General features: G+C 38.9%; 2 protein-coding genes across 5 annotated transcripts in view; both read right to left on the bottom strand.

The window, feature by feature from the left end:
• col15a1b (collagen, type XV, alpha 1b) overlaps positions 1-2,992 on the bottom strand; it is a 46,774-nt gene extending 43,782 nt beyond the window's left edge. The window contains exons 1-2 of one of the 2 annotated variants that reach the window (XM_046408831.1): positions 2,880-2,992; positions 2,540-2,604 (exon numbers count right to left, since the gene is read on the bottom strand). In XM_046408831.1, coding sequence (XP_046264787.1) covers positions 2,540-2,604; positions 2,880-2,890 — 76 coding nt within the window. In that variant the 5' untranslated portion in view covers positions 2,891-2,992. Of the gene's footprint in view, positions 1-2,539; positions 2,686-2,879 lie in introns of those variants that run through there. The other variant, XM_046408830.1, reaches the window with a different exon arrangement.
• A 6,972-nt stretch (positions 2,993-9,964) lies between these two features.
• LOC124069556 (solute carrier family 12 member 7-like) overlaps positions 9,965-15,954 on the bottom strand; it is a 29,907-nt gene continuing 23,917 nt past the window's right edge. For 2 of the 3 annotated variants that reach the window (XM_046408797.1, XM_046408798.1), the window contains 7 exons: positions 15,676-15,807; positions 15,381-15,488; positions 14,651-14,752; positions 12,980-13,149; positions 12,551-12,565; positions 12,161-12,294; positions 9,965-11,152 (listed from right to left, as the gene is read on the bottom strand). In XM_046408797.1, the coding sequence (XP_046264753.1) occupies positions 11,061-11,152; positions 12,161-12,294; positions 12,551-12,565; positions 12,980-13,149; positions 14,651-14,752; positions 15,381-15,488; positions 15,676-15,807 (753 nt within the window). In that variant the 3' untranslated portion in view covers positions 9,965-11,060. The remainder of the gene's footprint in view (positions 11,153-12,160; positions 12,295-12,550; positions 12,566-12,979; positions 13,150-14,650; positions 14,753-15,380; positions 15,489-15,675; positions 15,808-15,954) is intronic. The other variant, XM_046408799.1, reaches the window with a different exon arrangement.

Here is a 15,954-nt window from a genome sequence, read left to right as displayed (position 1 = left end):
CCTGGAGGCAGGAATAAGAGTCTATTTGGGGGGACAGGGTGGAGTTTGAAGTGTGGAAAACAGTAAGTTCAGGTTTTCTTTTGCAGATGAACAGTGTTTGTCAAAAACACCACCTAGTGTGGATTGAGTACCAGAAGAAAAGGATGTACTTTTCAGAGTTATCCAGCTGAGGACTGACACAGTCTGAGGATCACCCTGCAACTGGGCTCATAGCCACTGCTGTAGCCAATGAGACAGGAATTCAGATGTGATCCACTAAAACTAGCCCTATCACCAGATAAGAATATTGGTGTTGGATGACTTTACAAAACTCCAGATTACCTTTCAGTGACAACCGTGGGCATGATTTTTGAAAAGCAAGAGATGACTGTTTGAGTCCACATCACCCAACCACAGAAACCGGGCCATTTTATTGACCGTTGAAACCGTCTTAGCAACATCAAAAAGGGATATTCTGAGTGACATGATGGGCGATTCCATTTGTGCTTTTGGCAACGGAAGTGGATATTTAAAAGCAAACATGATTTTTTTTCTTACCCTAATTGAAACCTAACCAGATTAAACAGACTGAAAATGTAAAGAAATACTGTGATTGCTGGGGGCTGTGTCCAAAAGCCTTTGTAACCTTCTGAAGTTCACAATCTGACAGTCACACACACTTCAACTGGCCAGGTGTGCTAATATGAACTCAAAAAAAGGTTGTTATAAGACCACATCAGCAGTTTGGGGCTCAAGTGTTTTGCTCAAGGGTACAGCTGGAACACCCTGATCAAGTTGGTTTTAGGATTGTAACATATGATTTCCTAGTCACAAGACGATCTCTCAAACCATCAAGCCTGTGGCAGTCCACAGTGTGATGAGACGTGTTCAGTGTGTGAATAATAAACAACACTGGATCCTGGATTAGTTCTTTTTGATTTTCTGTAAATGCCCAAACAGGAAAAGTATCATCCACATCATCATGTGACATGCCTACACATGCTGTACACAGGGGCCGGTGCGTTCTCAACATCACACTTCAAAGCTCAGTGTTATCCAGCCCTTTCTGATCTTCTCAAACACACAGTGCTGTGCAGATGAAACCCCTCACACATTACCATACAAACGAAACACTTTATCTCTCGCCCCAGTGTAGTGTTTGACTTGCCTGCCACTTACAACTACCTTATTGCACTACCTCATTGCACACACACACACACACAGAGGATAAAGTGGGCAGAGGAAGCCCAACCTATTGCCAAACAAACAAACTATCTCTCTCCTACAGAGCTGTTTAAGAGGAGCATCACAGCAGGGAGCTAAATGAAAACCCCAGCGGCAGACAGAGGTGTGAAAATGGAAATGAAAAAGAGGACTGGCCCACATTATGTGTCAGGAGTAGATCACTGCTGAGATTCAAATGTAGCAAATGTCATCAAAGCCTGTGAACTTGGATAACATCTGAGAGTTTTGGTCAGCCTTCTAAAGCTTGAGCAGACATCATGACCCAAAGTGAGCTCGTTACCCACAAAACTTCATGCTGCAGGTCTGTCAGCAGTCTGCCCTCAAACATCGTTTGTTTGTTATTTGTTTCAATTTTAGTGCTAAGACAACATGCATAAGATGACTTGGGAAGGGTGCCGCTTCAAACTAAGGCTTATTAAGATTAGAATGTCTTATTAATACTACTGTTAATAATTGGGTTATGTTCATTGTTAGATTATTAGACATGTATGGGTGGATGTTTAAGTTGAGAGACCTGTCTAAACTGGCATTACAAATGTATTCAGAGAGTTTAACTTACCTACTCTGTTATTTTTAAACCTTCACTAAGCTTTTTCATGTACTCATTAAAACTGATACATACTTTATTACGCATTTGTGAATCTAACATGAGAACTTCTTGAGATTAATAAATCCCTATGCACTTACTGCCAGTTATCTATGCTTTTTGCACATCTTGAATGAGCCCTACAAGGTTTTTACTTTGTACAATTTTTATGAAAACTGCAGCCACATGCGGTTAAAAAGAGAATGTTCATAAAACTTGTTCTATAAAACCTAGCCACAAACAAATCAGTGGTGAATGATTATTTTGATGCCATTATTTCACTGAATATGTTATGTTTGTTTGTTTAAATAATTGAATAGCCAACATATTAACCTGAAATTTCTTCATATTCAAACCTCTGCACCAGGATCAAATCTGTGCTAGCTGTGACCGTGACTGCACACTGCTGAAGCAGTCACATGAGGAACTGTAACATCTGGGTCATTAGACGTTCATCGGCTATTTCTATATGCTCAACAATTAAGCCTTTAAGCTCAAATGGAATCTGGTATTTATTACCACGAGATGACAAATATTCTTGCATATTCTGGTGGGGATTGAAGATTAGTGGGGCCTACATCATCAGCATGAAGAAGAGCTCTACTGCACTCCTTTAATAGAGTATATTTTGGGTCAATGCCAAACTGTTTCAGCCCCCCCACTCCACCCTCCTCATGGATCCATCCCAGCTTTATATTTCTTTACAGTGGCAGTGCAAAAGAGTCTTACCTTCTATAACCTGCAGGGCAGCTGCCAGCCAGCACAACACAGTCAGATGTAGGACAAGAGACCACCTGAGGAGATACATCAGTCACATCACGGAAGTTATTGAAGTTTCTCTTCAAATCATAAAAAACCAAAATGTGAGTAAAAATATAGCATTTAAAATAGCTTATGCTGTGAGTGAACTGTGGTTCAATGTAAAGCTATGGAGAAGTGTTGCTTCATCACAGGTCTACTGTAGAGGTGTAACTGAAGTGAAGGTATGAAATGGAAGGTAAAGTGGAATAAAATCCACTCTGCTTTCTTTACATGCAGAAAATGCGGAGGCATTATTTAATTCCCTTACCCTTGAAACATTTTAGCGAATAAATGAGTAAAGATCCAGGTTTGGAAGCAAGCTCCGAGTGCATGTGTGTGATGAAGTTCCAGCAAACTCTGTGGTGCCTCTGCCTCACTGTGCAGACCAGACCTGAAGTCACACTGCCCCCCCCCCCTCTCTCTCGCTCTTCCTCTCTCTCTCTCCCCTCCCTCTCTCTCTCTCTCTCTCTCTCTCTCTCTCTCTCAGTACAAAGCCTCTCTCAGTTCTGAGCTGAGTGACTCTCAGACCCAACTCTGAGTTGGGAAATTTGACTCCCTTGGAGGGAAAAAAAAAAACAAAAAATGAAAAAAAAAAAACACCTCCCCTTACTCACTCTGTAGACCCTGTCCCCATAATGTGCTGTTTGAATTAAGTTCGTTTCACTATTATCACTTTATATAAATATGCATGTGTGGGTGTGCACAAAAATATGTTTTTTTGCTTTTCACCACTTTTTCCTCCTTTTTAAAGTGTATTGTTATTTTGTCCCATGGCATTAATGAAGAAACAAAAGCTTATTTAACCAATAATAAATGATGCCCATGTACCTTTATATATATATATATATATATATATATTATGATTTGAAGTTAAATCTATCTATCTATGAATCTCAAGTATGATAATGCATTACCAGCTCTACCCAAACAATTTTCAACAGACATTAAGCTGTAAGTAACAGTGCATTGCCACTGGGTTCATATTGAAAGCCTTTAAATTCTCATTTGGTGTGTTGCAAACGGCATCCTAGAAAACAGAATCAGAATCAGAATTCCTTTATTTATCCCCGAAGGGAAATTCTTTAACGTCTGTAACAGGCTGCACACGTATCAACGCATGCGCACTTAGGAAAACAACCAGTACGGTTGTGGTGGAATAATATTAGCTAGTTTGATGTTGTAAATAATAAATAGAAATAATTTTATTTGGGAATATGCTCTGTATGAGTCAAGTCGGTTATATTTTTATAGTCCATTATCTCAAATCATAAATTTACCTGAAGGGGCTTTACAACACAGCATATGATGAACTCTATCTTTACACCACTGATTAAGATGAGGGGGGGAAATGGCAGACATACAGTGTGTATACACTAGATCAATATTGCTAAGTTGCAGTGGGGAAAAATCAGATGTCAAGAGGTAGCAAATACAAGCTACATTAAAATAACATAAGTCTTCAAGTAATATAATAATAATCATATAACTGATGCTGAACAGTGGCCACTGTGGCCCCAAATAGTAGTAACACTGCACAAAGTGGTTGTAATGTGTTTATTTCTTATTTTACACTTCTGACAAAACCACTGAAATGTGGCATGCTGAAAGTGGGGAGACAAGTCGAATCATGTAATCACTAAACAGATTATGTAAGGCTACAAAGCAATATCTGTCTGAAGTTTGCAAACATTAGCAGCTAACATTAGCCACCAGTAGATGCTGGTCATACCAGAACAACTGAGGCTACAGCAGCTAAATCACATGTGTGTGAATACAAATGTACACTTTTAAGAGAAGATTGTGTGAATCTCGTCTTTTAAAAGAAATGTGATTTAACTTTGAAACTTGAGTTTTGACAAAGCGCCCCTCTTCAAGACCAAGCCGCATCCCCATGTAATAATACAACACATTTATAGTGGTGGATATTCCTTTGAAACTTTGGAAATAATCAAAGTGAAGCACAGTGTCCAATGGCTCCCCTGTGGACCTGGGGCAAATTTTGTGAGATTTGTATTTTGTCTTTACAATCTTTTCATAGTAAGTGCCTTGCTCCCTAAATATCATTACAATACCTGTCAGCTGAAAAACATTGTAAAGTGTTGTCTTAGTTTGCCAGTCAATTTCTGTTAAAATGTTGCTTTCACCTTGGGTGTAAAGTGACTCCATTAGCCTTGCAAGTGAAACACAGCACTCCTACTTGAAGGCCTTTGGCTGATTGGTAAATGTCTGGTTTCCAAAAAGAAAAGGAGATTCATGTTCTCAAAAGAGATCATTCATGTGTTACACAAAGGCTCCAGAAAGGTCATTTGACTCAGACATGTAATTTATGCATCTGCAATTGTTGTCTGGTGTTTTCAGTGCTTTAATCAGTCAGACAAGAAAATATTTTGTGACTCATTATAGTCACACCCTGATACTGCCCCACTGACCACACTCATCACAAACTGTGATGTTTTGCAATGCAAAAACACCCTTTGTCTAAGTGAGGTATTTAGTGATTTTGAAAAAAAACAATAAATTGGAATTGGAGTTAAACCAGTTTCCAGGAAGTTCAATCCTCTAAAAATGTGAATTTTATCATACCAAACAGACACTGTCAGCTACCTGCAGCTCAGTCATCATTTGTTCATAAATTGGTGGTTACGGAGGCTGAACTCTGTGTTCAACAGTGAGCAGAAATACAATGGAAGGCAGACAGCTAGCAGATAGTAATAATCAAATTAGTCTCGTTAGCCACAGGCTCAGTGAGTTTCACATCATTTTTAAAAAAGAGTGAGAACAGAGAGTCGATCCCTTTGTTCTTAAATCAACACAAAGTCAGATATTGAAAACAGCCATTAAATTAACACAACATGTATTTGAACAAATTCAGCATATCAAGGGCAGAGTCTCCATGAAATTAAGAAATCATTAGATTTCAATATAACTGTATTTTATCTTACATTTCACAGCAGCCCACAAACATGGCTGGTCCAATTAGAGCGGGACTTTCTTTCCCAAGCCAACAAAGACAAAACCCCAGGGGTCAACAAGGTCAGAGGAAGGCTCAGTGAAATTATCCATGTTGTGATGTTAACACCCCACTATTAGCAGATGCTGGAATGATAATGGCTTGAAAAGAGAGAAGAGAAAGAAAGCTACCCTCCCTTTCCTCCTCCTCCCCATCCTCTTTTCTTCTGTCTTTTATCGACTACATTCCCTTCCTAAGCCACTTGTGTTTTGCCTCTTTAGCTCGTCTCACAGATTTAGCTCTCAGATAGGTGGCTTCTCCAAAATACAAGAAAGTGCTTTTTAGCCAAAGCTTCGAAGGTCAGTGGGAGCTGTGGGATGACGATGACTGTGGTCAGGATCAGTAATAAACTCAGAAACTAAGAGTGAAGAACAATGAGTTAGTGATAAAAACTGCAATCATTTAAGAATATAAAGTATAAATACGTAAGAAAATTATGTTGCATATAAGTAATCTAGCAAAGTGAAAACCTATATTAACATATACAAAACACTTCAGTGAGTTCAGTAAGTAATATACATAATATAACTTGAGGTGTTAGCATGCCAACATTCTCTAAGTAGCTAAGCACCACTGATGCCTTATGTATTTTTGCAGATATTCAGTCATATCAAGTCAATGTCGTGGGTAAATTTTAGTTTTGATCTGGTGACCACTCTAGATGAAACATAAAAGGATCATCAAAATTATTACAATTCCTCTAAAATGAGTACATGACAAGGGAGAAATATACAGTCAGTGTGTATGTTAACATAACATATTTATATATTTATACTGACATGAAGTAAGAGAGGTTCAGTGGGCATTAAGTGTGTTTTAAAGTTCATTTAACACAGTAGAATTTAACTGGAAAACTTCCTTACATATAAATCAACTGCTGATGTTTGAGACTTGTGTTTATGTCTTATGAAAAACACTCAGGATTATCTTGTTGTTTAAAGGTGCTATTCAAATAAATTTGCTTTGCTGTGGTTCAGTCAAAAATATAGACTGATGAACATGACATTTTAATATTTGATGTGGAACATATGGATTCTTTTACACAAGTAAACAATTTTATTTTTTTTTACTGTTAACTGTCCAGGGGGCACGGTGGTGCGGTGGTTAGCACTTTTGCCTCATAGGAAAAGAGGGTTCCAGGTTCGAATCCCGGTCTGGGCCCTTCTATGTGGAGTGTGCATGTTCTCCCTGTGCCTGCGTGGGTTTTCTCCGGGTTCTCCGGCTTCCTCCCACAATACCAAAAACATGCACATTAGGTTAATTGGCTACTCTAAATTGCCCCTAGGTGTGAGTGTGAGAGTGTGTGGTTGTCTGTCTTTGTGTGTTGGCCCTTCGATTGACTGGCGATCAGTCCAGTCTGTACCCTGCCTCTCGCCCATAGTCAGCTGGGATAGGCTCCAGCTTCCCCGCGACCCTGACGGATAAGCGGTATAGAAAATGGATGGATGGATGTTAACTGTCCATAAAAACACATTCATTTGAAGTGTGACAAAACAAGCCTTGTAGCATTTGACTGTGAGCAAGAGTCAATATGGCCTTGTTTACCCTGGCAACTGACACATAATTAAAGTGCTTGTGTGCAGCTGTAATTTTAGTGAAGGGTACATGTGGTTCTCCAATCAGAGAGCCTCTGTGCGGAGCCAGTCAGGAGGCTGTTCTCATCTGACAAATCATGTCAGGTCTTACAGTTTCATTTCCTAAATAAAACATCAATTTTACATTCTGAGGTCTGTCTTGCTGAGAAAACACACCTGTGTCCTAATGCCGCAATGCATACCACATGCATACTGTACATGAACCATACAGTAATGCATATGCATAGCTGTATGAGCCAGTGCATGACATCTCTCATGTAGGGTCACTACTGCCTGCTTCACTTCTGTGCAACTTTAACTGAACTTAGACAACAGAAGCAAAAAAATTCTTGCAAAACCTCCCACACTTGCAGAAAGTAAGCCCATCATTTTCCCTTCTTGTTTTGCATGGGCTCTGTGAATTTTTTTTTTTTTTTTTATTGCAGTGACACTTGTGGTACTAGCTTTTTATATGTGGATACTGGCCAGGAGACAAGAGTCCCATTGGGGAAACAATAAAGTGTTAAATTAGGTTAACTGTTCTGAATCTCAGCAAAAGACAGCCTGTATTTTAAACTGAGCGAAGACAGTCAGACAGCACAGAATGTAGCAGAGTTGCAGTTCAGACTGCGTTCAGAGCATTAGACTGAGATTGTTGTTGTTGTTCTGTGCGTGCTGACCCAGCTAACTGCTCTGTTGCACAAACAGGAAGCCATTTATCCAAGGCCAAGTTCCCCTGAAAGCTTCCTACTGCAGCTCCAAGATTGTCTTTGTTCTTTTGCGAGCCAAGAGACAATGATGATGTTAGGATTAAATTGATTTTTGGAAAGTGAACCTGGGCCAGTTATGTAATAGATGACAACAATCCAGCTCAGCTCTCATCTGGGTCAGACAGTAACAGACTCTATCTGATAACAATGTATCACCTTCTGCGTAAGAAGAAAAAGAATCTTTTTCAACAGAGAAGTACAAGTTTTAGTTGCTGATACGGTCTTCATCTGTCATTCAGCTCCATTTCCTTTGATACAGACTTCCTGCTTTGATGGTTCCTGTATTTTCTCTATGTTATCCGTATCTATAGATACATGTTTCAAATCACGTTATGGGAGTTTCCATCCAAATCTGAACAAACACTCTCACTCACAGTGGGCCTGCTCATAATTTACGGGCACACACACCTAATTTATAGCAATTCATTTACTGATTGTAACATCAAAAGTGACTAACTAAATCTAACCTTCAAACAATTTGAGTAACCTGTCAATAAATTACATGACACTTTCATGTGTCTTCAATACCTAAACCTGATTTATATTTACAAAGAGTTACTGTTGATGCTGTTATTTGGCACAATCTCCAGTTATCCAGTGAAAATATCAGGTGGATAAGTGATAAAGTGTTGGCTTTCATGTCAGCAGTGAGCTGTCACCACTTGTCCTAGTATAGGCTAAATTAAACTTTCCGGTACATGAATGAATGAAAGTTTTACTCTACCCACATTGAGACACATCATGACATTCAGGAGACTATTTTAAGATTTTTCAGACCACCCAGAAACACAGCATTGAACTTTAATTTGAGGGGCTGAGGGGCTCATTGCAAACACAACACAGATATGATGAGCAAGCTGTGGTAGTTTGTGTGAATGGCCGTCCTCATCACAAAAACAAGTGTTGGCCACTTGTTCAAATGTGCTGCAAAGATTTTCAGAAAGGTTGGAAATCTCAGAAAGTAACTTGTAGTAGGTGGATGCAGAGAAGAGAGGTGTTTACGTCCCATTTCCACCAGCAGTTTTAGGAGAGTTCTGGTGTATTACAGCGGAGGATTGTGCTAAAAAGGGAGTTTAAGCTACTCCCTATCAAAGAAAGTCAGCCTTGATAAACTAATTAAATGTTGCTTACTCAATTTGGTATCAACTTAATTGGAGTTCCTGCACATTCACACAAAATCCTCCACATTGAAGGCTGAGTTATTTTTTCATTATGACTCATGTTCTGTATTTCTTTTTTTTCTTTTTCTAGTTTAAAGAAACTTTAACAGTCAAATCTAAAACTGTAAAATAGTAGGTAACGTTACAGCAAGTGACATGTTCTTTTCTTATGTTTTGTTATATTGCAGGTTAAAAAATACAGACGGGAGAGAGATAACATTCCAAGAAAACTTTTAGTGCTAAATTTACAAGGAAAAAAATATCCAGATATGCTCTGATGTCATAGAAATAAATTTGCTATAGATTTCTTTTTTTTCTCGCAAATTTATGAGTTGAATTTCAGAAATTTTGAAAATGTAAGTTGAAAATGTAAAAAAAAGACTGGGACAATTCAGTTATACACCGATCAGCTGCAGCATTTAAAGCACCTACCTGATATTTTGTAGGTCCCCCTTGTGTTGCCAGAACAGCTCTGACCTATCAGTGGAGGGACACAGGACCTCTGGGGGTACTTCGTGGTCACCGACATTGGAATGTTGGATCCTTGGGGCCTCTGCACTGATGGTGGGGCCTCCACGTGTCAAAGAACATCCACATGATTGCCAGAATCCAAGGTTTCACCCAAGAAGACCTCTTCGGGGGAAACATTGTCAGTCATCACTGTGTCAACATATCATCTATACTGATGTAAATAAAGACAGCAGAGTCCCATGTTTAAGTCTAAAACATCAATGAATTTCAATAATTTTTTTTCTCACATTATACTTTCATGATTACTACTTCTTCAGGGACACAGGAAATATGAAACAATTCAACATAAGAAACCATAAATCCAGTGATCAAGACTTAACTTTTTTGCTTTGTTTAATAAGTGTGTCTTTTTTCCTGAACAAACACATGACACATTACAGATAAGGTTATCCGTGCGTACAAAATAGTCCTATTAACTGAGAATACTACTACATAGGCTCTGTGTTGTTCAGTTGTCCTCATAATAGTGACCGGTTGAGAACTGAGCTCACACTTCCAAAGTAATGTTTTCACTCAAACACTAAAATCTGTGACTCAACTAAAATTCACTTAAATGTTAAAATCAGAAAAGTTGCAGTTCTTTTGTGTTTTCATTAGTTTTTGATCACACTTGGCATACTAAGGTTGTCTGTGACAGCGCAAACAATGGACAAACCATGTTCAAGACAATATACAGATTACAATCAGTACCACCATGTTTGTCCTTTAACTGCCCTGATATCAAATCAGTGAGATTTAAACTTTAATTCCTAAAACAGTGATATAAAACCAACATAATGTTCTGTAAAATATAATGGCTTAAAAACATGTTAAACTCATCCCTTGACTCCAGACTCACTGCTTGTCATATCAGAGGAACATTTCATCAGTGGCACTGAAATAAATAAAGTCAGTAATCAGATATGTTGAAACCTGTGAGCCAGTTCCCAGCTCCCACAATCAGTGAAATGCTTTAAATGACAACAAACGTCTTCCTCCAAAGGTGCCTGGTAAATAAAACATGTTGCGTTTAAATGACAGCTCTTTCAGAAAGCTTAGTTTATCGGAAGAAGGAATGTCTCCACAGATCATCCGCAAAGTCCCTTCGAAAGATGTGGCAGAATTGAGGAGTCCGAGGAGGAGTGTGTGTGTATCATCTGTGCGCCCCCCCACCCCCAAGACGATACCCTAAGTTCAGACTGTTCTGCCAGCTGACTCCCCCCCTCCTACCCAGCATCCGTGGTCCTCCAAAACATAAGTGGCACTGTTTTTTTCCCCCTCTGGACGGTGTGGAAGAGGGTGCACTGTACTTCTTGTCCATCTCAAAGTCATGACCCTCCTCTCTTTGCGCCCTGTCCTCTGGAGTCCTACTGCTCAACAATGTTTATTTCAGTGCCTTTCCAAACAATTAAGAACCTCGTGGTGCTAAGAGTAGATGGTAATGACCTCCCGACCTCCTCCACGAACCAAAAGGACACGGTCTAGACCATCCATCAGGACCTCAAGGAACTCCATATCTGAGAGGCACATTCTGGTTAAGGACATACAGTACATACATTAGAGTGCACGGTCTGGCATTTATATTTATGTAAAAGCTAGATACTAGTTGCCATTAGTTAACTTGCAAAATGGCCACATAAAAAAGTTCAAGTTATCTCTACTTTAAGCAATGTTAATCTTATATTATTGTAATAATATTTAAAATAGCCATCATTTTTAGTAGCAGTCCAACACCTACTTTTTATTCGCATTCAGTGAATGCTGAATCACTTATTTGTGTATTCATTAGCTTAAAAGGTCACACACACACACAACATAATATATATACAGTATATATATATATATACATATAGCACAAAATACCATCATGTAGTTCATCACTCACATTACACCAAGCCAAGTACTTTTACTTTTGATTCTTACAGTATATTTTGCTAATAATACTGAACACACTTTTAATTAGTAAAATTTTCAAAAGACTGTGTTTACATTGTGATATTACTGCTGTTTCCTCAGCAAGTGATCCGAATACTTCCTCCACCACTAGTGGCCTAGTGTGGACAGGTCATAACTAACCTGAAACTAACAAACAAAAAAAATATACATTTTCAAATTTTGCCTAAGTTATTTAAAGTTTTGCAGTATGGAGTCTTTACATTTAAAAATACACAACAGATGAAAAAGTTTACATAATTTTAGCATTGACTCACTTGTAGTTAACCTAAATGGAATATTTTATATTATTGGGTAATGCATTATTTGCTTTGAAGATCATTACTACTCTGATGTATAATAAATAATCAATACACAAATTGAAAACAAACTCAAAACCTTTTTCTACACTTTTTGACACTACACAAACAGGACATACAACATATAACATGTCAGTTTGTGAACTCAAGAGGTGAAGCTCTCCTAAAATATTGAACTATTCCTTTAATACGCCACACTTTCTTTGATTGGCTGACAAAATGACTAAATAACTCACTGACTAGACAAACGACCGATTAGCTGAAAAAGGATACAGTTCTCATCCCCTTTCTTGTTCTTCGGTGGGCCTGGCATGTTGAGCAAGACCAGCTGTGAATTCTGGGATTTCTCCACCACCACTTCGTTCAGCTTCACAGCTGTGTGCATCCTCCGCACATTAGACTGGTTGCTACGTTAAACCACAGAAATTAATAAGAACATGGGTTGTCCTGCCATTCCTCGCAGAGGACTGTTTGGTGTAATACTCCAAGCCATGAATCAACAATAAACACAGTGTGAGTGATAGGAACGAGATGATCTTGTAGACAACAACAGTATGCAAACACATGCAAGCTGCACCTTGAATTGAACCTGTGATCTACTTTCACCCGAGCATTCTGATCACATGCAAATGCAAATAAAAAGTGAAATAAAAAGTGACTTACAGATTCTCCCACTCACTAGACAAAAGAGAACAAAAAAACAACACATCTGACATGAACACAGTAATAAGGGCTGATCCTCTTTCATTATCTAAAGATTTTTTTTAGATCATATAAAGATAACATAGGCCTATATTAGTCCCGCACTGGGAATGGAATTCACAATTATTACCAACATGCAAGCCAAAAGCAAAAATTGAATGATTTTTTGCATTCAGTTTAAAAAAATGAATGGACAACCTTTAAGTAAAGCAATAGGATATGGACAATTAAGTGCTGAAACACCTACAAGGGAGCAATTCCATTGGTTTTTACTCATTCACAGTCACTGTTAGTGCTTGTAGCTGAATGCAGTACAACAGCAGAACATATGAATACATACAACAACTTAAGAAAATACCAAAAGTATAATCCAGTTTAAAAAGTACTTACGGTTTCATATTAAACATGTCTTTGACTCCCATGCCTTCCCTGTGTCTGTTTCTTTCTTGGACCAGTTTGTCTTTGGTCCAGGTCATGTGGACACGGTCCGGTGTGGCACCTGCGGCTTTATCAGTCATTGCAGAATGACACGCCGTGTGTCGGTCATGGATCAGCTGGGCCTAAACAAAATACAAGAGGGTGGTTTTCATCCATGTTACAACGTAGTTCTTTTCTGATTTCGAAAATACAACTTTATTATTAAATCCAATTTCTACCAAAGGTCTGACTCAGAAAGATCAAACTCTCACTGGTTTCTCTGGGAAAACAGTAATATGACTATATTTCTCTCTAATTAAAAGCAAATTATTTTATTATTATTGTCTATCTAGAAGTAGTTTTTTAAGAGGAAAAAAAAGGTGGAATGTCACTGCATTGCTTTACAGTTGTGAAAATATGACCAGAAGATGATAGGAAGACAAATTATGTTAATGTAGATGTAATTATTTTTAGGGCAGTCAGGTGGTATTAAGTTTCATGGAGATGACAATGCATGCAGTTAAACAAACCCGCTGTCTTGTACGGCAGACACTGTAAAACTCCTGATCTGTATATGCCGTGGCCTAAAGGTTGGAGAAGCGGCTTGTGATCAGAAGGTCGCTGGTTCGATTCCCTCACCAGAGGGGCAGGAAAAATTTAAGTGTGGTGGAGTGATAATGTCCCCACCCCCTATTAGCTGGCTGATGTGCCCTTGAGCAAAGCACTTAACCCCCAATATATGCTCCCCGGGCCCCCACTGCTGCTGTGTGTTTCACTGCATGTTGCATGCGTTTCAATCAGTGATGGGTTAAATGCAGAGAAGTAATTTCCCAGCTTGGGATTAATAAAGTAACTCAAATAAAAATTTAAAAATTAAATAAAAAAAAAATGCAGTTGAAAATCTAATTTGGTTTCTCTGTGTTAAATATGCAGCAATAAAGGGAGCAGTCTAAAAAAGGGATTTGTAACAACCCCTTCCCTTTTTCTTCATATTATTACAATTATTAGCATATTCTACAGCTTGAATCATCTTTGTAACGACTGCAAACAAAAGCAAGCAAGCTCCATATGCGTCTACATATTTCTTGTCTTGTGTATCAATCACTACTGGCTATTAACAACAGGATGGGGATCCTGCGGGACACAAAGCAAGACTTTGCAGATGTAACCAAACAGTTTTATCCAGTTTTAGTTTCCACTCTGTTAAAAATCCAACTGAAAAGGCTGTTGTTTCTATTCTATTTATAGGGGGACTGATGTAATGGTTAATGATGATGTAAAGAGTGAATGTAAAAGTTAGAAATCCCACAGCATCAGTTTGACTGAGGAGACATTCACTACTGGGAGTCTGATGCACATTTACAGACACTCAGTGAGGAATTTGTCTTCCTCTAGTGGCAGCTTTGGGGTCTCCATGTCCCTGCCCAGTCAGCATGTCCTGTACAGTGACTGGAGGGATGACAGGAGACACTGAGGCTCAATATTACAACCGAGTTCAGCTGCTCATGACAGCACCGTCTGAAACACTGCAGCTGTAATGAAATGATCATGATGAAAGGATGGCATGACAAAAGGATGGCATGAGAGAAGGAGGGACCGATGACATCATGGCTGGCTACTAGAAGCTGTGGTTGCCGCAGCTACCTCATCCTCTGGTATGCAGGGTGTGTTGAAGGAATGGGCATCAGCACCGGGCAACTTCTTCCGCTTTATGGAGCCACGCGACACATCTGTGAGACTCTGAATCTTAACCAGTTGTTGGGGGAAAAGTTTAAAGGTCAACAACAGCAGAAGAGACTGCGAGGAGTTATGTTATACCTTGTTCTTTGGGTGGAAGATAGCCGTATAAGCGTATTACAGCTGTGATATATGGTGGCTGTCACAATAGCATTGGTACAACTACCAATGAGTTGGTACCTTGCTGTTGTGTTTTTCACTTAAGGCAACCACAGAAAATGTTATTGCGCTCTAGACAGTCTGTTATAGCATTCTTACATCATGATGGCATCATATCTGGATATCTTAAATGTGATACATTTTCTTTGAGTATAGTTCACATCAGAGTTTACAAAGTGGACTGTTTTTGTCATCTTTAGGTCTTAGCAACAATTTCAACTCAATTAAACTTAATATTCATTTTGCTTTACTTGTACACAACCATATAGTTTGGTCACTCTTAGATAGCACATTTTGCTATTGAGGTTTAGACGAGTAACTGGTCATACATGTACAAAATTTATATTTTAACTGCATCAGAAAATGAAAACAATATAATGCACAATGCCCTTATTATGTTTGTGTGATGACATGTGGGTCACAAACATCACAGTGCATGATTTGTCACAGTGGATGTGTTATACTGTGAGCGTCATACTTCTCTCTCCCTCTCGGTGCGGGACAGCTGCATCTGTTTAAGCATCTGGGACCTCTGCTCCATCACCAGCGTCTTCTCATAGGTGAAGGCCGAGATGTCACTGTCATGCTGGAGGTACACATTTGAAATTTCAGCATTTTATATTATATAGTCCTTTGATGTATTTGCTATAGCTAATGTTCGCATTTACAACAGGTAGTTCAGCATCTTACAGGTAAGACCCAGACCTGGATCAACCATCATGACGTGCAGAAATGTAGCAGAAAAATGAGAAAATGACTGGAAATAGTCTCACCATCTCCACCACCTCCACCTCTGCATCCAGACGTAGGTGGTAGAGAAACATCTGGAGGTCTTTCTTCATCTGGATGGAGTTGTCGTCCATCTGGGCCACCGTGAAGATTCGCATTTTACACTTCCTCCATACCTAAAGAGATAGGAGATGTGTCACCATCAGCTGCTACTTATACACACAGTTAAGCTGCCAAGATGGAAGAAGTAAATCCCATCTGTGAAGCAAGAATCTCTCAGCAATTAAATCATTTACAGTTACAATCAGTTACATTATGCCACC

This window comes from Scatophagus argus, chromosome 13, assembly GCF_020382885.2.
Source record: "Scatophagus argus isolate fScaArg1 chromosome 13, fScaArg1.pri, whole genome shotgun sequence".
NCBI lineage: Eukaryota > Metazoa > Chordata > Actinopteri > Scatophagidae > Scatophagus > Scatophagus argus.
This window is presented reverse-complemented; position numbering and strand designations above follow the sequence as displayed.